Below are 22427 nucleotides of genomic sequence, written 5' to 3' on the forward strand. Positions count from 1 at the left end.
CGGACAGCTCGAGCAGGGGGGGCAGCGTACCGGGAATACAGAAGCTTCACCGGCTTAGCAACTTGTCCGAACCTCGTTCTAAATTGGGATTTGACACTATACAGAAAAGAAGCCGTACGAAGTACGCCCTTCTTCATGATTTAGAAGACTCAGAGAGGATATGGGTTTCGGCACAATTTATATACAGTTCACGTAATATCAAAGCAGAAAAAGGCAACCAATTAGCACATTAAGCACAAAACATGTAATAAAATCAGATAATAAATAAAGCCAAATAACAACAATTATTCTAAGCTCGAATTCTTAACCCTGAACCAGTGGTTCTGGGTTACAAGGGTCCCCAGCAGAGTCGCCAGAGCTGTCACACCTCCTTTTTCCATACCCGAGAGGGTACAAGAGAGTTTTTTCCAATTAAAGGACAATTGAAACGGGATTGGTTTATTTATTTCAGAGTCGCCACTTGGGAGATTTAGGGTGTCCCAAGTCACCAATTTTAATCCCGAATCGAGGAAAAGAATGACTCCATATTACAGTCTGCGTACCAGAAATCCGGATAAGGAATTCTGTTAACCCGGGAGAAGGTGTTAGGCATTCCCGAGTTCCGTGGTTCTAGCACGGTCGCTCAACTGTTATATTCGGCTTGATTATCTGATTTTATACAAATATGAACTTATGTGCAAATTTTAACTTTTTACCGCTTTCATAATTATTATTATTAAGAAATGTGAACATCGCTTAAAACATGTCTTCGGACCGCGTCACATGAAATGCACCCACGATCCGGAACATATTTTTATTCAATGTTTTAGGATTTGGATTTGGGTCGCATGAAATGCACACCCGAGTTTAGGAAAGTAGATTATTAAACACGCACCTAAAGAGACTATCGTGTTATTATTTTGGGAAGGCCGTGAAATTCGCTAAACGGCCCTCCTGAATTCTAAGTAATTTAAAACAAGTATTTACTGAGGGCCCCGCAATTTGTATTTTTATTCGGCGAGGCTCATCTCATTCTTATTTTTTAAAAGGAATTTGCAACGTCGTGGAAATGCATCTCAGACCACGTCACAATCAATGTACCCGTGATTAGAGACACATTTCGATTTCGCTGAGACTTGGATTTGGGTCACATAAATGTGCACCCGAGCTTAAGGAGATAATATTATTAAAGGCGCGCCTAAAGCAACTAGCGCATTATTATTTTGGGTAGGGCCGTGAAATTTGCTAAACGGCCTATCCCGAAATCTAAGTATTTAATACATACATTTTGTGAGGGCTCTGCAATCTGTACATTTTTTATTTTTTGGTGAAGCTTGTCTCGTTTTTTTTATTTATTATTTATTTATTTTTTCAAAAGAAAAAAAAAAGGGATAAGGCTAAAATAACTACATTCTTTGCTACTTTGCGAGGTCATAGGTTATAGATTGAACCTATTTGATGAAGCGAGTATTTTTCCGCGGAATTAAAATTGCTACTATAATTTCAACATTACTACCACATGTATAAACAACTATTAAGACAAACTAAATAATTAACACCTTTCAGAATATGTGCAAACCTCTATTACGACAAATATTTGGATAACAACAATTTAAACATGAAGAAACAAAATGTCAAATAGCTACTTAAAATAACGAAACAACGGAAAAGACATTCACGGCCAAATTTCAATACCATACGGAGTTAATTATCAAATATAGCAATTCGCAATCATCATGTATATATGTCTCGCGTAATTTCGCGTACTATCCGCATGAACTAGGATTGTATTTCAACAAACACCTATACATATTACTAAATAGCAACCATGAAGGACACGGGCAGAGATAACCTACTTGAGATTAACGTCCGATGCGTTGGACCTGCGACGAAACCTCGGACAACAACCTCGACGTACCGGACCTCGACGAACCAAAGACGACCTCAATGGAGACTGAAAGCTCGACCCAATACTGTCAACGCACGAGATGTTGGCTGCCTTTTGGGTTTTCTCGACGCAGCAGGTTTATTGTGGTGTTTGGACAGAACGGATGAAACAGTGGTGGTGGGTCGACGAGTGGTTGTTTGCTGGCGGTTCAGGCGTGCGAGGGGCTGCTGACGGGTGGTTGCTGGAAATGGAGTGGTCTGTTTGGTAATGGTGTTTGGGTGGTGGAGTTTGGACGTGAAGGAATGGGGTTAGGGTTGCTGGGGGCGTGAGGATGGTGAACGACGATGGTGAGAGCTGGTTGCGACGGGGGGTGCGACTGGTTTGGGTTTGCTTGGTGGTTGTGTTGTGACGGAGAGGAAGTGGGTGTTCGGACGAGATGGTGATGCGAGGAGGACGACGAATGAAGCAGCGACGGGGACTGCCGGTGGTTGTAGGCGATGGGGAAGGCGTCCGAGCTGGTGGTTTTGGGGAGTTGCTGGGGTGCGAGGGTGGTTGATGGTAGCGGTTCCGACGAGGAAGCAGCAGTAGCTGCTGCGTAATAGTAGCGAAGGCGTGGGGGAAGGTGAGGGAGTTCTGCTGGGTAGTGACGACGATGGCAGTGACGGGTTGACGACGGTAGTTTTGAGACGGAGAGGGTGGTTGGGTAACGCAGCAGCAGTTGCCGCTGCTTGACCTGGAATGAGGGGTGGTCGGTCCGGTGGGGGTTTAGCGTCGGGAAGGTGACGGGATGGGGGTGGTGCTTGGGTGGTTTTGCTGGTTTGGGTGAGGGTCCGTTAGGGTTTTTTTTGTTTTCTTCAGTAGGGTTTTCGTTGGTTTTGGGTGAGGAAGAAGGAAAGTGCACAGTGCCTTTTCTTCTCAAAAACTCCGGTCTCCAAAATTTCAAAAAATCCCCCCCCCCCCTTTCAAAATGTTTCATCCGTGTTTTGTAATGGGTTTGCCCAAAAAAATGAGCCCACGCGTGGTGGGGTTCGAGATTTGTGTCCCCCACGCGTGGTGGGGTTCCCCATGTGTCCTGGACTCGGTTTATTATGGGCTAGGTCCGAAATTAGGCCTAAAACCGGGTAGTTTGAACCCGAATATTATTCTTTTGCCCGGACCCGAGAAATAGGAAAACGTTGCTTAACTAGTCCTATGTAAGCAAAATAACTACCAAAAATAAGACTAGTATTTAAACAAAACTATATCTTTTTAAATATTTTTCAAGATTTAAAATAGCTACAAAATATTAATAAAACTATTTTTTGTAATTTTCGTAAATATTAAGATAAAATATGAAGTAATATTTTTTGTATTTTTCAAAGTTAAAATGACTATAAAATATTAATAAAACTATTTTTTGTAATTTTCGTTTTTTAATAAAGACAAAATATAAAGTAATATTTTTTTGTATTTTTCCAAAATTAAAACGACTACAAAACATTAATAGAATTATATTTTTTGTAATTTTCGAATTTATATAAAGTACCAAAATAAAGTACAATTTTTTGTATTTTTCAAGTTTATGAGAAATACATAAACTAAAATTTATATATATATTTTTGTGATTTTTCTTTTTTGCAACGAAATAAAGTAAAATAGTTAAAATGACTATATTAGACCCAATTACATATTTATGCTAAAAAATGTGAAAATTCTCGGGGAGGGTCAAAAATCACGTGCTTACAGTATTTACCTAAACTTCTTCAACAAAACTGACTCGATTTCGTTGTCATTCAAGCCATTTCATTTGATCCCACAAGTGTATGAAGTAATATGCTCGTTAGGGTCGGTTGTCCCATTATATTTGGGTATATCGGGCATATATCAGAGCCGCGCTTAAGAGGAATGGTTTTTGTATGAATTTTTTGGCATCTAAACCTTTTAAACTGGACGTGCCCCCGGTATTTGATCCACACGGGAGTTGTAAGTTTTCACTTTTTTATCATTGTCTTCAATCTTCTTTTCTCCGGACTTAATCCTCTTGGTGAGCTATTCGAGCATCCTCATAATAGTGGGGTCAGTCCCCGAGTCATTTCCGTTCGACCTCTACGGTGCTGGCTCAGCATGTCGAGTGTTTTCATGTCCAGCTACGCTCGGAGTCGTATTCTTACTTTGAAGTTGAGCGATGGCGATCTGCTGAGCTTGCAGCATCTCAAATATCACTTGGAGGTTGATTCCCCCATCTCCCATTCCTCATGCTCCTTGGCCACCAGATCGGGCTTCCCTGCATACATTCCCTCTGAGGTCCGTGCCTGAATCCGCATTTAGAGCATTATGTGAACTAACATCAACTGGCTCCATATTTGGCATTTCCTCAGGGTTTATTGGTAGTATACTGACCCTTATACTGTTGTTTTCTCCAAGACCTTCGTTGTCATGAACAAATGCGTTTTGTGTGCTAGACATGTTTCAGCCTGAGAATCAAAAAAATCTTTACAAGAAAAAATGTAAAAACAATGTGTGTAATGAGAATCAGTAAAGAAATAATCACTCTTATCTTTAGCCTCACGGTGGGCGCCAAACTGTTTACCTCGAAAATACGAGTAACAATTAAACTTGATTTGTGGTTATAAAGATGCGTGATTCAGTTCAATACCAATTAATAATCAAGAAATATGAAGTAGAAATGGAAGAAACAAGTGAATCAAACCAATGTGACTCAGCAGTAGTGACCTCGAGCTCGCTGACCTCGAGATGAATTAAGAACAATAAATGTAAAGGACAATTCTAATGAACAATAGGCAAAAAGTAGAGAGTATATTCTCTTCTCAATGATTGGATGATGTTACAAATGATTGGGGTTCCTTTTATATACGAGAAAAGCCCTAAATAAGATATATTTCTATTTACAGTAAGGAATATTCTTGGTACAGCTGTCTAACCGCCTAGTACGGAATCATGCAATCCTATTCCGGGATTTGTGCCATGATCTTGGGGACGTGGCAGGAATCTAGCTCATTCTGTTACAAATCTACAACGGTACTATTTCGGGGTCAAGCATACTTGGTTTTGATATTCCTCGTACTCTTATCTCCGGGCATTGCACTCTGTTTTTGAGCTCGAGTCTGGTCCACTGGTCTCGAACTCGAACTCGCCCGAACTTGGATCTGAGACGGACCCTCAAGCCTATAAATCGGAGGCGTATGATTTTGACCTTATACAAAGTTACTTTTAATTTGAGCCAACTTTTTAATTGTAGTAATCAACATACGATTATTATTAGTACATATATATGTGTAAGTCCATATATTCTTAGATAGGGGTGATCCAATAGTTACACGATCAAATATAACTTTCACCTTCCGAGTTTTTTTCTCTCTTTTTTCCCTTAAGAGGAGGGCGGTGGAGGTTATAATATTGAGCTCCTGTCACAATTCTAAAAACATGAATATATATTAAAAGTATGTATTCGTTTCTCACATTAAGATCTCACATGGACCATTCGTAGTTATGTTTATGTCCGCATTCTTTCCACTCGTTACTGGTTTCAAAGTTTTCCTTTAATGCTTCTTTTAACAAAGATATAGTAAGGTTTGAGCTCATAGGCAAGCTATGATTATATTATGATTATGCCCGTCATCATCATGCTGTCACTTCTAACAAGATGTTAGTTAAAAGTTACCTCTTCTTGGAAGTAGTAATGCTAAGCTAAGAAGGGTACGCTGATCTAAATCCATGCTTGTGTCATTTGGATGAGCTAAAAAGATGAAGGAGAGCACATACAAGGAATAAGGTTTGACGTCTTACTCAGCATCTAATATTTAGAACAAAAAATACTCTTTTATCATGGTTAAATAATAAATTAAGATAAGAATGTATATTAACTAATTATAATTTAATAATATTTATGTTTTTGAAGACATATATTACGTATTTTATTGTGTGAATATGTGGCCCAAATTAATTTTACCATCTTACCACTTTAACCTCTTTTTTTCATGGAGCAAATGGTGGGCAAAAGCAGGAAAAAATGCCATAAAAAACATGGAAAGGGCAACGTACCGAAAAGGGAAACAGGAAAAGGGCAAGTAATGCTTATATTTCATTATCTTTATAGGAGCACTGCTTACTACAGTACAAAACTTTTTTCATTAAACGAAGAGAAGGGTGATCCCCATTTCTACTGTGAACGTGAAAGGGTTAAAGGGCCCCGAATTGAATCCACCAGCTATGCTAAACACACAAGTATACAACAAAAGCTGTATCACATTACAACAACAGCGATCCAGTAAAATTTCACAAGTGAAATTTGGAGAGAGTAGTAAGTATCCGACCTTATACCAACCCCTACCCCCACAAAAGCTGTATCACATTCTTTATGGAAATTTGTCTAGTTCATGTTTTTTGAACAAGATTTTATTTATTCGCCAAACGTTTGACAAATACAACATCGAGAACAATAACCAAATGCACAAATTTGTGCGAAAAAAAATAAAGTTAATTTTTTGGAATATATAGAATTCTCTAGAATGTCCTAGTTTTGTATCCTTGATATTTATCTAGTGGATATATCTAGATGTTCTAGAATGTTATGGGAAGATAAGACATATCTAGATATTCTAGAGTGTTGTTAGAAGATAAGGTTGCTAGAATCTTCTTTGTACATTCTCTAGAATCATCCATAGGCTAGTATAAATAGGGGGTATCTTGTTCATTTGTAAGCAAGCCAAAAATCAAGAAAGTCTTCTTCAATAACAAAGTTCTCCTTTCAAAAATCTCTTTCTCTTTTCAAGCTTCTTCTTCTTTAGTTGAATCATCCAATCTTAGTTAACGATATTGGGCTAGCAGAAGGTCTTCGAATAATATTCTTCTTCTGCTATTCTTTACATGGTATCAGAGCCATAAGTCGGCTTCTGGATTTCAAGGTCGGGTTAGTGGTTGATTCAACTGGTTTCTCTAAATGGATTTGGGTGGTCGTGCTAATGGACTGGGGATTGAGTTATTAAACCAGTCCAACTACAAGGTATGAAAGACTTGTATGGAGTCATACCTTGTTGGTGAGGATTTGTGGGAAGTTGTCAATGGGAGTAACACAAGTCCTCCTGCTGACGCATCGGAAAATAGCAATGCACGTAAGAAGTGGAAGCAGATTAATGCTAAGGTGGAGTTTATCCTAAAGAGGTCCATCACTCATAATTTATTTGATCATATTATAAGGTGCAAATCAGCTCATGAAATATGGAGGACCTTCGATCGGTTGTTCAACAAGAAGGATGAAGCTCGGCTACAGATTTTGGAGAATAAGTTTTCTAACACCACTCAAGATAATCTCTCGATCGCCGAGTATTTTTTGAAGGTTAAAAATCTGTGTTCTGAAATTTCTCTATTGAATCCGGACGAGGCTATCTCTGAAGCACGAATAAGAAGAATTATTATTCGTGGCTTAAAGCCAGAATATATTCCCTTTGTTACATCGATTCAAGGATGGGTTCAACAACCATCTTTGGAAGAATTTGAGAATTTGCTATCGTCACAAGAGCTATTAGCCAAACAGATGGCTGGTGTATCTATCAAAGAAGGGGAAGGAAATACTCTTGTCGCCGATAAGAGGAACTTTAAAGGGAAATCAAGAGATAGCATGCACTTTCAATCCTCAAGTGGTTCGCGCTCGCCAGGAAAGAAGGGGAGTCTTTCAGCAACGGTAAAAAGCCTTTAAAATGTTACCGTTGTGGCAAAGTCGGGCACATAAAATGATATTGTCGAGCCAAAGAGAGCAATATAGCTCAAATCGAGGAAGAAGAAGAAGAAGAAGAAGAAGAAGAAGAAGAAGAAGAAGAAGAAGAAGAAGAAGAAGAAGAAGAAGAAGAAGAAGAAGACTGGGGAAAGTGCTTCACAGCGGAGACTCGAGCAATAAATGTCATGACTTCCATAAATTTTGAAAGAGACTGGATCGTGGATTCAGGATGTGGGCACCATCTCACTGGAGATCAATCTAAATTCTCCACCTTTCGCGAATACAACGGACATGATGTCATTGTTACAGCAGATAATACAGTCCATAATGTGGAGAAGGAAGATACTGTTGTGATCAATGAGAAGCAAAAAGACACTGTCACCCTCAACAGTGTCTTTCACATTCCAGGTATGAAGAAAAATCTATTTTCAGTTGCAAATGTTGTAGATGCTGGAAACTATTTGCTATTTGGCCCACGTGATGTGAAGTTCCTCCGAAATATCAAGGTACTCAAGGCAGATATCGTTCACTCAAGTAAAAGAGTTAACAATTTATATGTCTTATCTGCCTCTAATTCATATATTGAGAAGATGAGTAGCAATGATAATACACATCTTTGGCATGCTAGACTTGGACATCTAAGCATGGATAAATTAAAAGTCATGGTAAAGTTGAATCTAGTAAAATGTTTGCCTAACTTAAGAAATTTTGATGGAGGAGAGGTTTGTGAAGGATGTCAATATGGAAAGGCACATCGTCTTCCATTTGACAGATCCTTGTCAAGGTGCAATGCCCCACTAGAACTTATTCACAGTGACTTGATGGGGCTAACGAGAACTCCTTCATTTTCAGGCTACTCTTATATGCTAACTAGTTCTTGGACATGTGCGTTGCACGTGTATCCCATGCTAATTAATATAAATATTTTAAAGAAATATAGATATTTTTAGAATAAGCATGCAATGAGTTACACAAATTATGAAGAAGATAAATGTAAGCTCAAAACTAATGAATGTTGAGCCTACTATGCTTAAATAACACACACTTTATTTTATACATGAGATGAGCAACGTCAGCTATGGTTGCAAGTGCTTCACGTCTTAAAGTTTGTACCTTATGTTTAATAAATTGTAGCCTCCTTTTTTTTACAGTCGCGTACATGTCAAGGAGTTGTTGTCGAATGAAAATAGGATTTTGTAGAAGCTGTAAAGAAATTCGGTCAACACATGTCTTCCTTATGTTAGCTAGAAAATCAATGTCAACTTTATGGTGTACACCTACGTAGAAATAGTAGTTAATTGTGATAGAGACAAATAATAATTATTGAAATCAATAAATTTGATTAATATTTATAAATCATAATTGCTAATACTTGTACCATTTGTCTAATTCAAAATTATGAGCCCTTTCATATGTGAATTTGACAGAAGAATATTAGTTAAATTGCATAAATATATTAATATCAATAATTTTAACAATAATATCAATAATTTTAACATGCCAATCGTATTTTGATGTTTTTATTAGTCGCACTTCACGAATAACAGTTCTATAGATTAGAGAATGATTCATACAAATTAATTTTTCGATGAGAATTTAAATATTAGGTATCTCATAAGTTTTCAAGTAAAAATTTTTGTATTAAAGAAAATATAGAAGATGATAAAATTTATGATATATATATATATAAAACAACAGTACAATCATAGGAACCACAGATGTTTCGTGCGTGCTCAAGTTTGCCATCATAGATACTTTGTTATGCACATGTATAGAGTGTAATGAAGAATGTAAAAAAGAACTATAATGTAAAAATATTATAACCATTGAAGTGGAAGAAACAAACAATCAAAGTTGAGTAATTAAGAAAATTAAACTTACAAAATTGCTATGCTACAAAATCACCAAAATCAAAATTAAACAAGCAAATAATAACGGCGCTACGACACAAACGAAAAAAAAGATTGTATAATTTATTGTCTTACAAAAAGATGTAGGTATGAAGAATACTTGAACAATACATACACAACTATCATTCCTATAAGAATTATACTATATTGACAAATGAAACAAAATTGAGGTAAGTGAACAGAAATAGTCAACTAAAAAGGAATAATCAATTACCTAAATACAAGAAAATCAACTCAAATATGATTATGCAAATAATTCTAACATTACTCAAATGTCAAAGCGATCATATGCAGAAAATCTTCCAGGTTGTGCACCAGCTTCCTTTATCCTCTTCTTGATAATGATTATAGAGAAAATATTAGAAGCCTTTCCCATGATTATTGTGTTGGAGAATAATACGTAAGCCAATTGATATGGCCGTGAAGGTTGGCATTTTTCATTTTATGTTAAATACACTTTGTCCATCCTTTGGTTTTTGTCATAAATGACAGTTTTTAAGAATCATTATTAGGGGATACTAATTACAGCAGTTTTGAATTGCAATGAGGAATATGAAAGATTGGAGAACTCTAAATTGCAACAATAATTATTCTTTAATGGGAAAAGCAAACGCATCTGAAAAGAAAAAAAAAAGTTGACATTTATTGGAAAGTCATTTTTTTGGCTCAAGGATAAAATGGTTACCTAATTTTTGAAGGATATGATCGTAATTCAACTTTGAAGGTAGGAGTTTCCTACTTTTAGTATAATATGATGATTTTCATTGATGATTTTCTAGATTCACTTGGATTTATTTTGTGAAGCACAAGTCAGAAGTTTTCAGTAAGTTTGTGGAGTTCAAAGAAACTATTGAAGGTAAACTCGATTCTAGAATAAGGCGGCTACGAACTGATAATGGCGGTGAGTTTACATCAGATGAGTTTCTTTCCTTTTGTCGTCAGCATGGCATTAAAAGAGAGCTGACATGCGCTGATACGCCACAACAAAATGGAGTGGCTGAAAGAAAAATCTGACACTTAACTGAGACATGTAAGAGTTGGCTTCATACCAAGAATTTACCTAGAGCCTTGTGGGCTGAAGGTATGAAATGTGCAGTGTACGTGATTAACAGGATACCGCTTTCTCCAAATAATATGAAGTCTCCCTATGAATTAATGTTTGGAGAAAAGCCTAGCGTGAAACACCTCAGGGTTTTTGGCTCTATTTGTTATGTTCACATTTCGGATTCTCAAAGGAGCAAGTTAGATGCCAAGGCAAAGAAATGCATCTTTGTCGGATATGATGAAAGGAAAAAGGGGTGGAAGTGCATGGATCCTAAAACTCATCTCTTTGTTGTCTTAAGAGATGTCATATTCAACGAAGTGTCTTTGTATTATGGAGCTGCATTGGATGAAGCGAGTTCAAAAACCTTAAATAATGAAGATTCAAGTTTGTCCATTGCAGGTGCTTCTCTAGATAATACAACTGCCGAGGAGTTAAGAGAAAGGGGGAGTCCTGGACCTCAACAACATGAAACTCAACAAGAAAATGATTCAAGTGGTTCGGGAAGGCCAAAAAGAACTATTATCAAGCCAGCTCGCTTTAGAGATGAAAATTTTGTTAGTGCGTATTCCTGTTTCTTTGCAAGACCAATTGATGATGAAGAACCTTCCTCATTCGAAGAAGTTAAAGGAGTCAAAGAATGGAAGCTTGTTGTGGATGATGAAATGGAGGCTCTGATGAAAAATCAAACTTGGAGCCTTGTACCAAAGCCGAAAGATGTACAATCCATTTCTTGTAAATGGGTTTACAAAATCAAAAGAAGAGCCGATGGCAGCATAGATAGATATAAAGCAAGGCTAGTTGCTCGGGGATTTTCTCAAAAGTATGGAGAAGATTATGAAGAAACCTTCAGTCTGGTGGCTAAGATGATCTCTGTCCGAGTTGTGCTAGCCTTGGCAGCCTCGCATAATTGGAAGTTACGGAAACTTAACGTGAAGAATGCTTTCTTATATGGAGAGCTTGACAAAGATATTTATATGGAGCAACCACCCGGGTATGTCTCTAACTTACATCCTAATCATGTCTGCAAAATTAAGAAGGCCCTTTATGGCCTCAAGCAAGCTCTACGAGCATGGTATGAAAAAATTGCTCAGTATCTGCATTTCTGTAGCTATGATGCATCATAATCAGATCCTAGCTTATTTGTTAAAAAACAAGGAGATTTGCATATGGTTGTTCTTTTGTACGTGAATGATATGATAATAACAGGAAACAATGAAGATGAAGTTGCTAGGCTTCAAGATGAGCTTTCCATAAGATTTGACATCAAGAAGTTGGGAGAACTACACCATTTTCTTGGCTTAGAGGTGACAAACATGAACAAATGGATCTTTGTCACTCAAGAAGGATATGCCAAGAAACTTGTTGACAGGTTTGAATTGAAGCAAAGCAAAACATGTTCTACTCCTCTTGAGATAAGCACAAGGTTAAGGCGGGACGAAGGCTCACTTCTTGCAGATCCCAAGCCTTTTTGATTTCTTGTTGGAAGTCTCTTGTATTTGACTATTACAAGGCCGGACATTGCATTCTCGGTGGGATATGTCAGCAGATTTATGCAAAGGCCAAGAAAGCCTCACTTAGAAACTGCAAAGAGGATTCTAAAGTATATCAACTTAACATTAGACATGGGCTTGTTCTTCCAGAAGAAGAATAATTTGGTGTTAGCTGGTTATACGGATACTGATTTTGGTGGTGTTTGGATGACCGAAGATCAACATCGGGCTATATTTTCCTCTGTGGTGGAACAAGTGTTTCTTGGTGTAGCAAAAAGCAAGACTCAGTTTCCTTGTCAACCACAGAGGCAGAGTATAAAGCAGCTGCTCCCACTACTCAAGAATATGTATGGCTACAAAGACTTGTTGAAGACTTACATCTACCTATAGCAAAGTCAACTGTGATCTATGGAGATAATCAAAGTGCCATCAAGCTTGTAAACAATCCAGTATTCTATGCAAGAACTAAACACATTGAGGTGGAACATCACTTTTTTCGGGAAAAGGTTCTTGATGGAACTATCTGTCACACCTCCTTTTTCCGCACCCGCGGGGGCGCAGGGGAGTTTTTCCAATTAAAGGACAATCGAAAGGGGATTTATTTGTTTATTTCAGAGTCGCCACTTGGGAGATTTAGGGTGTCCCAAGTCACCAATTTTAATCCCGAATCGAGGAAAAGAATGACTCTATATTACAGTCTGCGTACCAGAAATCCGGATAAGGAATTCTGTTAACCCGGGAGAAGGTGTTAGGCATTCCCGAGTTCCGTGGTTCTAGCACGGTCGCTCAACTGTTATATTCGGCTTATTTATCTGATTTTTAATACAATTATGAACCATGTGCAAATTTTATCTTTTACCGCTTTATTATTATAATTATTATTTTTTAGGAATGTGAACATCGCTTAAAACATATCTTTGGATTGTGTCACATGAAATGCACCCACAATACGAAACATATTTTATTTGATGTTTTAGGATTTAGATTTGGGTCGCATGAAATGTGCACCCGAATTAAGGAGAATAAATTATTAAGACGTGCCTAAAGCAACTAGCGTGTTGTTGTTTTGGGTAAGGCCGAAAAATTCGCTAAATGGCCTGTCCCGAATTCTAACTGTTTTAATGTATATACAGTTAGAGGGCCCCGCAGCTGTGTATATTTTTATTTGGCGAGGCTCGTCTCGTTCTACTTTTAAAAGGAATTCGCGACGTCATGGATATGCCTCTCGGATCACGTCACAATCAATGTACCCGTGATTAGAAATACATTTCGAATCCGTCGAGATTTGGATTTGGGTCACATAAATGTGCACCCGAGTTTAAGAAGGTAAGGTTTATTAAAGCGTATCCTAAAGAGACTAACGTGTTGTTATTTTAGGAGGGTTGTGAGATTTGCTAAGCAACCCGTCCTGGAAACTAAATGCTTCAATAATATACATTTAACAAGGGCCCCGCATTTGCACGTTTTGTTTATTTTCATCGAGGCTCATCTCGTTCTTATTTTAAAAGGATATCCTATAGCAACTACGTTTCTTATCGCGTTTGTCCTTATCAATTGAAAACAATAGATAGTCCTAATTAATTACATGATTGCAAGTTGTTTGTAATGACATTCAGAAAAGCTAAAAAAAAATTTCAGAAATGAGGCTGTATGTACAGTCAGCCGAACAAACAATTATAGGCCCAAATCCAGCCCATGCGTGATAGGCCAGACTTGGGCCTCTGCCTGTTCTACGCGGGCCTACTTGGTTTGCTTCGATTTGGGCTCGACCTTCATGAGGTTGAGGCCGTGAACTGATTCTTTATTTTGTGAAATGAATTTATCAATTTATGTGACACTATGGCAAAAGGAGAAAGAACTTTAACTAAAACGGATAGCTTTCCTATTTGGCCCACATTAGAGAATATACTACACCATCAGACTGAGTCTGAAATACAACTTATTACACTGGGCATATTTTCCCCTAGCAGTATACATACAAGGCTAGCATTCGTTAACCTACATTGATATACTTAGTATGCAGGCTGCTTCTATCGTCCAAACAAAAATGTAACTATTTCATGACATTTAGAGTAACAGTTCATGTACATATATAAGAAAGAAATCTGCAGGTCCTCTCTTTTGCATTCATGCTCAAACTTTCAGTTACATTTGTGGTATTAATTGTGTACCTGGTATGGAAGACAAAGAAGGAAGGAATGGTCAGCTAGGCAGTATGCAGTAAACACAGCAACAAACAGATACACAGCAACAACACAGCAACAACCAACTGAACCAAGTGTTTTCCACAGCCACAGACAACCAACAGTGATCTCCCAGAATACAAAGACTAGCAAATAGTCGAGTGCCAAGCCAGTAATCCCAGGAAAAAGTAAAGAAATAGCAGCAGTAACTGAGGGTTCAAATGCAGTAAAACCACCAGTTCAACAACCACAAACAACTCAGTCAATGCAAGCAACAGAACTTGGCCAAGACAGCTTGACCAAAATGCACTCTTATACCACTTTCAGGCAGTGTTTGGTTACAATGTCTTACTCAAGCCTCTCTTATGTTTTCAGCCTTTTCTTTTAACTCACAAATCTTTCTTAAGACTTAAAGATTCCAGCCTTAAGACTCAAAATTCTCCCTTTTTCTGAAGACTAAAGTCCAGCCCTTTTTCAGTTCTCAAATGGCCTATTTATAAGCCAAAGTGACCAAGTGCAGCTAAGCTGCCCCCATCTGCAACTTGCAGTCTGCCCATACCCTTTAAAGCCCATGCCTAAGCATCTTTGGTGCCAGCCCCTTTGTTCCCCACGCTTGGCTTTTGTTTAATCAAGAGTTATGGGCATTATTCATTTTAAACCCCATACTCTTGTGTCTTGTTCCCCATTGGTATTAGTTTAATCCTAAATCAGTACCCTACTTGTCAGCTCATTTAAACTAATCTTTCTGCCCTTTTAACACCCCAGAATACCCCTGCTTAACCTTGATTATTACTGCCCAGCCTATTGCAGCCTCAGGGCATTTTTGAACTGACGAAAGTTCAGATTTAAGACTGCCTGGACTGAACCTTTTCAGTCATTTTTACAAGGCAAACACATCATTTTAAACAATGCTGGGGCATTCAGGTAGTGGCAACGTTCAATTAGTCATGTGACCTTATTAGCTCGTTCGATTCATTAGTTATAGAAACTAATCAACGACATTTATCGAGTCGACTATACTAATTATAACAGGTAATAATCAGTCGCTCATATAAATAATACGTTCGGGGACCTAAAGGGCATCAGACAATTTTGTGTTCAATTACTGGGAACCTATATAAGCTATTCATGCGACGACTATACTGATCGGACATGCTTATCATAGGATACATTTAAATCATACACAGAACACAATCGACCAAATAAAAGGTCTTTACAGAGAAGAAAGAAATCCGAATGAAAAATAACAAAAATAACAAACAAACACAACGAAACATGCTGACCACTTAATCAAAACTAACACAAAAGAAAGGAAAACTTACCGAAAATGTTTAAATCAAACAGACCCAAATCTGATTCAACTTCGAACTTTTGAGGCCGAACAAACTTTAATCAGGGTGTTCTCACATGAGAACACCTTGATTAAGGTCTATTAGACCTCAAACCCATGTCCAAACCGGCCGGATTCCCCAGGTGCATGTGTTCTAAAGTCTGGATTTCCAGATCTGATTTTTAGGGAGTTGTGGGTAGATTCGGACCAAACCAAGCTTGGTTTGGTCACGAGGACGGTCAAGGGGGTGTCTGGTATGAAGATGGGGTGGTTTGGCATAGATCGAGTTTTGTCTCGAATCTTCAAATCCAGATTCGAGACGATAGGAGGTGATTCGAGGTTCGTGGTTAGTGGATTCGTGTTCAGGGTGGTTGGATGCTTTAGGGGTGTGAAGGGGGTGGTCACCGGCGTTCGTGCCGCCGGGTTTTGGTGGAGGGGAAGCTAGGGCGGCTTGCTAGGGTTTGGGGTTTCAGCTTGGGGAAGGAGACGAGTGAGGGGTGGGGTTCGGATAGGGGGCGTGGGGTGAAGGGTTGAGTTTATATATGGGGAGTCTGATTGGATCTGAGCCGTTAGATCAGATGATCTCAACGGCTTGGATCTGAGGATGAGACATGAGACGGGGTCGTTTGGTAGTTAAACGGGGTCGTTTGGTTTAAGTGAGGGGTTGGGTCAGGCTGGTTATTTGGGTCGGGTTTGAACATGGGTCGCTGAAAGAGGTCTTGAGCCGTTGGATCGAGAGTTTGAACGGCCCAGATCAGACGCATGATGCGGCGTCGTTTCGGGAGGCGGTCAGGGCAGCCGGACTTGGACTGGACTCGAGTGTCTGTTTGGGCCTGCTTTGTTTTATTTCTTTGGGCCCAAACCGATTTTCCCTCACTCTTTTGCTTTTTTTTTTTTTCTTTTAAACAAAAAATGAAATAAAATAGTGAAATTAAAATCAACCATACTATAACATTTTCACATAGTTATCACAAAAAATATTTAAGTAAGTTAAATCACAACCTAGACCGAACGATGCACATATATATATTTCGAATTTTCTTTTAATGACACACATATTTTTTGTATTTTGTTTGATAATGATTAAATGCAAAATGGACAGACCCACAAATGACTAGCAATACATGTCATGCAGAATTTGTATCGCGGGGTCATTTGTCATTGTTACTATTTTTATTTTCTTTTGGAGCGATTGCTCGTAAAGCAAAAATCACGTGCTTACAGCTGCCCCTCTTTGCACGAAGACACGAAGGGTTTTCGCGCAAAGATAAGCGAGCGATTTTTGCCCGTCCGAATACTCCGTGTGAAGCATTTTTTGAAAAAGATTTGACCGAACCTTTGCTTCAGAGGTTTCCTACATATCCTGGGCTGAAACAGGAATCAGGTCAATGTAGTTCGGGAAATTTTGGTAGCTGGGACTACCGTGTGACTGTAGTGTTTGCTGTTGTTGTGCGCTGTTGTATGCTGCTGTAGGATGCTACTGCTCAACCGATCTCCCTATTACATTGCTCTAAAAGGAAAACAAGAAGCTAAGCTAAACTGAGGATCCTGAAATCTTATCCATCTTCAACTTGTTCTTGTTGCCTTGCTTTCTTGTCGGCTAATGCTTTCCTCCGATGCCTTTGTCTTGTGACTTTGGGAGGTGACGATGGTCCTTCGCTGACGTTTGAACGCCAGTTTTCATCACTTTGCTTGATCTGCTGGGGACATGGCTTTCTTCTTTAAATCTTCCAATGGTTTCTTTAGTGGTATGTTTCTTCATCAGCATCGTTATACTGGGCATGCTACAACGTTCCCAAACTGCTTCTTTTGAGACGCGTTCCTTTTTCCTTTTGAATTGTGCGCTTGCCTCTGCAGTTGTCTGCTTCTTGGTGCTGGGATTTCATTGTTTCCCGTTTGGGGATCTCTGTTGTACCCTTCCGTCTTCAGGTGGGGTGACTGATTCCACAATCTAGAGCTGAATGTATTCCCGCATTATACTGGTGGGCGACCTAGAACTTAAAAGTATTCCTGCATTATACTGGTGGGCGACCTAGAACTTAAAAGTATTCCCGCATTATACTGGTGGGCGACCTAGAACTTAAAAGTATTCCCGCATTATACTGGTGGGCGACCTAGAACTTAAAAGTATTCCCGCATTATACTGGTGGGCGACCTAGAACTTAAAAGTATTCCCGCATTATACTGGTGGGCGACCTAGAACTTAAAAGTATTCTCGCATTATACTGGTGGGCGACCTAGAACTTAAAAGTATTCCCGCATTATACTGGTAGGCGACCTAGAACTTAAAATGTATTCCCGCATTATACTGGTGGGTGACCTAGAACTTAAAAGTATTCCCGCATTATACTGGTGGGCGACCTAGAACTTAAATATATTCCCGCATTATACTGGTGGGCGACCTAGAACTTAAATGTATTCCCGCATTATACTGGTGGGCGACCTAGAACTTGAATGTATTCCCGCATTATACTGGTGGGCGACCTAGAACTTGAATGTATTCCCGCATTATACTGGTGGGCGACCTAGAACTTAAAAGTATTAAAATTGCTTCCCCGTTCTTCCGAGAAAATTTTCGACAATCGGCAGAAAATTTTCTGCCCCGGTTTTGGTGACTTCCTTGGCGTTGCATCTCGCTGTCCTCATCAATCCTTTGTTTTCCTGCAGCAGACAGAAGGATTTAATTAGTTTTTATCGTGGTGGTAGAGGGTGCCTTTCTGGCGGATGATCTTCCTTTCTTCCCCTTTTCTTGCTCTTTGTCCCCATAATTGGTTGGCGGGCAAAGTTGCCTGTTGGGGGTCTCTAGCCTGCTGGGGATTGGTTTTCAGTTTATCCCCTTCTCTGCTTTCTCTTTAAACACATGATGTGGGAGTCTGCTTCTAACTCCCGAAACCACTCCCTTTTGGAGCATACTTCTTCCAACATTTCCGAGCACAATCCCTGCATTGCCTGGGGCCGGCCTTTAAGACTGTTTGTATTATCCTGCATTGGATGAATTCCCCTTCGGTTTCTGGTAGTAAGCTTTGAAAAATCCTTTAAAGACACATTTTAGGAAAAGAAATAAAGATATGGAAAGGAGAAAATCTTTCTGAACCAATATTTTGTGGGAGGAGACAATCAAAAGAACTTATCTGGAGGACACAACTGGTCCCCGTGATCATGGCGTGCACCATAGATTCCGACCCAGACTATTTGTATCAATTGATTTGCCCGATGGTTTGACTTGATGGGGATGATAAAAGAGTGTTCATTTCGTTTCGAATGTGGTAGCTTTGCTGATCTGTCTCGTCGCCTCATAGTGCCCTTCGAGGGGTTTTCACTAATGAGACTCTCTCTTTTCTCTCATCTCCCGGCGCCTTATGGTGCCTGTGAAGGTTTTCACCAATAAGACTCTCTCATTTCATATCCCTCATCTTACATCGCCTCTCGGTGCCTGCGAAGGTTTTCACCGATGAGACTCTCTCATTTTATTTCTTTCGAGGAATCGGGGCGTTGTAGATACGACCCTCTCTTCTGGAGATTCCTTCGACTATCAATTCATTTCCAGTCTTACGATCCTCTTCTTTGCTGGGGATTGGTGTATTATTCTCGGTCTTATTTGCCTGACTTGACATCTCTTGAACATTGATCGGGAGGTCTTTTGGATGTTGATGTTGGTTTTGGTGTGGGGTTAAAGAAAGGCTATAAAACTGAAAACAATTTGATGGGTGATGTGCCACAACTTTTGGAATCGAACCTTTGTTGGAACTTAAAACATAACCTCTGCCCCAGTTTTCTTGCTTGGGGAATTTATTTTTTACACTTATGTTGCGCTATGTGTGTTACGCACCCTGTGCCTATTATGCACACTATGTACACTATGCATCATATATTCGCTATGATGCACACTATGACCGAGCCGTGAGGCGCCTACGTATCCTCTTTGAGGAATCAGGTCAAACGTAGTTCCCACGGTTTTGTATTTCTTTATGATTTCATCTTCTTCTTCTTCTTCTTCTTTTTTTCTTTTTTTTTTTCTTTTTTTCCTCTTCTTTTTTTTCATTTTCTTTCTCTCTTTTTTCATATCTTTCCCATTAGTGATTCCAAAAGAGGGACATGAAAGAATTACTTAGGCTCGAAGGGGGAAGCAAAGGTTAAAAGTGTTTGGGTAGAAGAAAGAATTGCCTCCGTCATCTCATTATTCAACAAATGCCAAATACAAACAAATAAACCAAAAATTGCCATAATTAAAAAAATTACGCATAATATCTCTTGACTGCATCTGAATTGATAGCCATGTCGACACATCTACCTTCGACATCTGTCAAACACAAAGCACCGTTGGACAATACTCTGGTCACGATATAAGGCCCTTGCCAATTTGGGGCGAATTTGCCTTTTGCCTCGACCTGATGTGGGAGGATCTTCTTTAACACCTGCTGCCCTACCTCAAACTTCCTGGGGCGCACCTTCTTGTTATATGCTCTTGCCATTCTCTTCTGATACAGTTGACCATGGCACACCGCTGCCAATCTTTTCTCATCTATCAGGCTCAACTGTTCCAATCGAGCTTTTACCCATTCATCATCATCAATCCCGGCTTCAGCGACAATTCGGAGGGACGGAATTTCGACCTCCGCTGGTATCACGGCCTCAGTTCCGTATACCAACAAATAAGGAGTTGTGCCTATGGAGGTCCGGACGGTAGTGCGGTACCCCAATAAAGCAAAGGGTAATTTCTCGTGCCATTGTCTGGACCCTTCCACCATTTTTCGCAGTATCTTCTTGATATTCTTATTGGCTGCTTCGACTGCTCCATTCGCCTTGGGACGATATGGGGTGGAATTGCGGTGTGTAATCTTGAATTGTTGGCATACCTCTTTCATCAGGCTGCTATTAAGATTCGCACCGTTATCCGTGATGATCACTTTTGGGATCCCAAATCTGCAGATGATATGGGAGTGAACAAAGTCCACCACTGCCTTCTTGGTTACCGATTTGAAGGTTTTAGCCTCAACCCATTTGGTGAAGTAATCAATGGTCACTAGAATGAACCTGTGACCGTTGGACGCTGCTGGCTCGATGGGCCCAATGACATCCATGCCCCATGCCACAAACGGCCAAGGTGCTGACATCGTATGTAACTCTGTTGGCGGAGAATGAATCAAATCTCCATGTATCTGGCACTGATGGCATTTCCTCACAAAAGTGATACAGTCGTGTTCCATGGTTAGCCAATAACACCCTGTTCGAAGGATCTTTCTTGCCAATATATATCCGCTCATGTGTGGCCCACAAACTCCGGCATGTACTTCCGCCATAACCGTCGTTGCCTGCCCGGCATCTATGCATCTCAACAATCCCAAATCCGGGGTTCTTTTGTACAATACTCCTCCACTGAGGAAGAAACCATTCGACAAACGCCGAAGGGCTCTTTTTTGGTCTCCAGAGGCATGTTCTGGATATATCCCCATCCTGAGGTATTCCTTGATATCATGAAACCAGGGTTCGCCATCCGCTTCTTCTTCTATGGCATTGCAGTAGGCGTGCTGATCACGGACTTGGATGTGCAGAGGATCAACATACATTTTGTCAGGGTGGTGCAGCATTGATGCTAAGGTGGCTAAGGCATCCGCAACCTCATTGTGAACTCTCGGGATGTGTTTGAACTTTACCGATCGAAATTGCTTGCTCAGATCATGCAAGCATTGTCGGTATGGTATGAGCTTTAGATCTCGTGTTTCCCATTCACCCTGAATTTGATGTACCAAGAGGTCCGAGTCTCCCAAGACCAAGACGTCTTGGACATCCATGTCAGCAGCCAAGCGCAGACCCAGAATGCAAGCCTCATATTCGGCCATATTGTTGGTGCAATAGAAGCGCAGTTGAGCCGTAACAGGATAATGCCGTCCTGTTTCAGAAATGAGTACTGCTCCTATTCCAACCCCTTTTGCGTTTGCAGCTCCATCGAAGAAAAGCTTCCAACCCGGTTCCTCAGGTAATTCCAACTCATTCGTATGCATCACCTCTTCGTCAGGAAAATACGTTCTTAAGGGCTCGTATTTTTCATCAACGGGATTCTCTGCCAAATGGTCTGCCAGTGCCTGGGCTTTCATGGCCGTCCTTGTTACGTAGATGATATCAAACTCTGTGAGCAGAATTTGCCATTTTGCCAACCTTCCCGTGGGCATAGGTTTCTGAAAGATATACTTCAATGGGTCCAAGCGGGATATGAGATAAGTAGTATATGAAGACAGGTAGTGCTTCAACTTCTGAGCTACCCAAGTTAGGGCGCAGCACGTTTTCTCGAGTTGAGTGTACTTGACCTCATGCACTGTGAATTTCTTGCTAAGATAGTAGATGGCCTGCTCCTTCCTCCCTGTGTCATCATGTTGCCCCAGTACACAACCAAATGAATTTTCCAAGACCGTCAGGTAAAGGATTAGGGGTTTCCCGGGCTTAGGCGGGACCAATACGGGTGGATTAGACAGATACCCTTTGATTTGGTCGAAGGCCTCCTGACACTCTGCTGTCCAACCTACTGCAGCATCCTTTCTCAGCAACCGAAATATGGGCTCACAAGTTGCTGTGAGTTGAGCGATGAACCTGCTGATGTAATTGAGTCTACCCAGCAAACTCATTACCTCTGTTTTGTTCCTTGGCGGTGGCAAATCTCGGATGGATTCAATTTTGGATGGGTCTAACTCAATCCCCCGTCGACTGACGATGAATCCTAGCAACTTTCCTGATGGAACCCCGAATGCGCATTTGGCCGGGTTAAGCTTGATATCATACCTCCGGAGTCTTTGGAAAAATCTCCTTAGGTCTGCCACATGGTCCTCCTGACGCCAAGATTTGATGATCACATCATCGACGTACACCTCTATTTCTTTGTGTATCATGTCATGAA

The 22427-nt window shown here is 40.0% G+C and overlaps 1 protein-coding gene across 1 annotated transcript; it reads left to right on the forward strand.

Moving 5' to 3' along the window:
* Nucleotides 1-11701: 11701 nt before the first annotated feature.
* On the forward strand, nt 11702-12415 carry LOC138887041 (uncharacterized mitochondrial protein AtMg00810-like). The gene is made up of 2 exons (XM_070168753.1): nt 11702-11958; nt 12046-12415. Exons 1-2 carry the CDS (start codon nt 11702-11704, stop codon nt 12413-12415), a joined length of 627 nt encoding a protein of 208 aa, XP_070024854.1.
* Nucleotides 12416-22427: the final 10012 nt, after the last annotated feature.

The sequence above is a fragment of the Nicotiana sylvestris genome, chromosome 3 (genome assembly GCF_000393655.2).
Source record: "Nicotiana sylvestris chromosome 3, ASM39365v2, whole genome shotgun sequence".
Taxonomy (NCBI): Eukaryota; Viridiplantae; Streptophyta; class Magnoliopsida; order Solanales; family Solanaceae; genus Nicotiana; species Nicotiana sylvestris.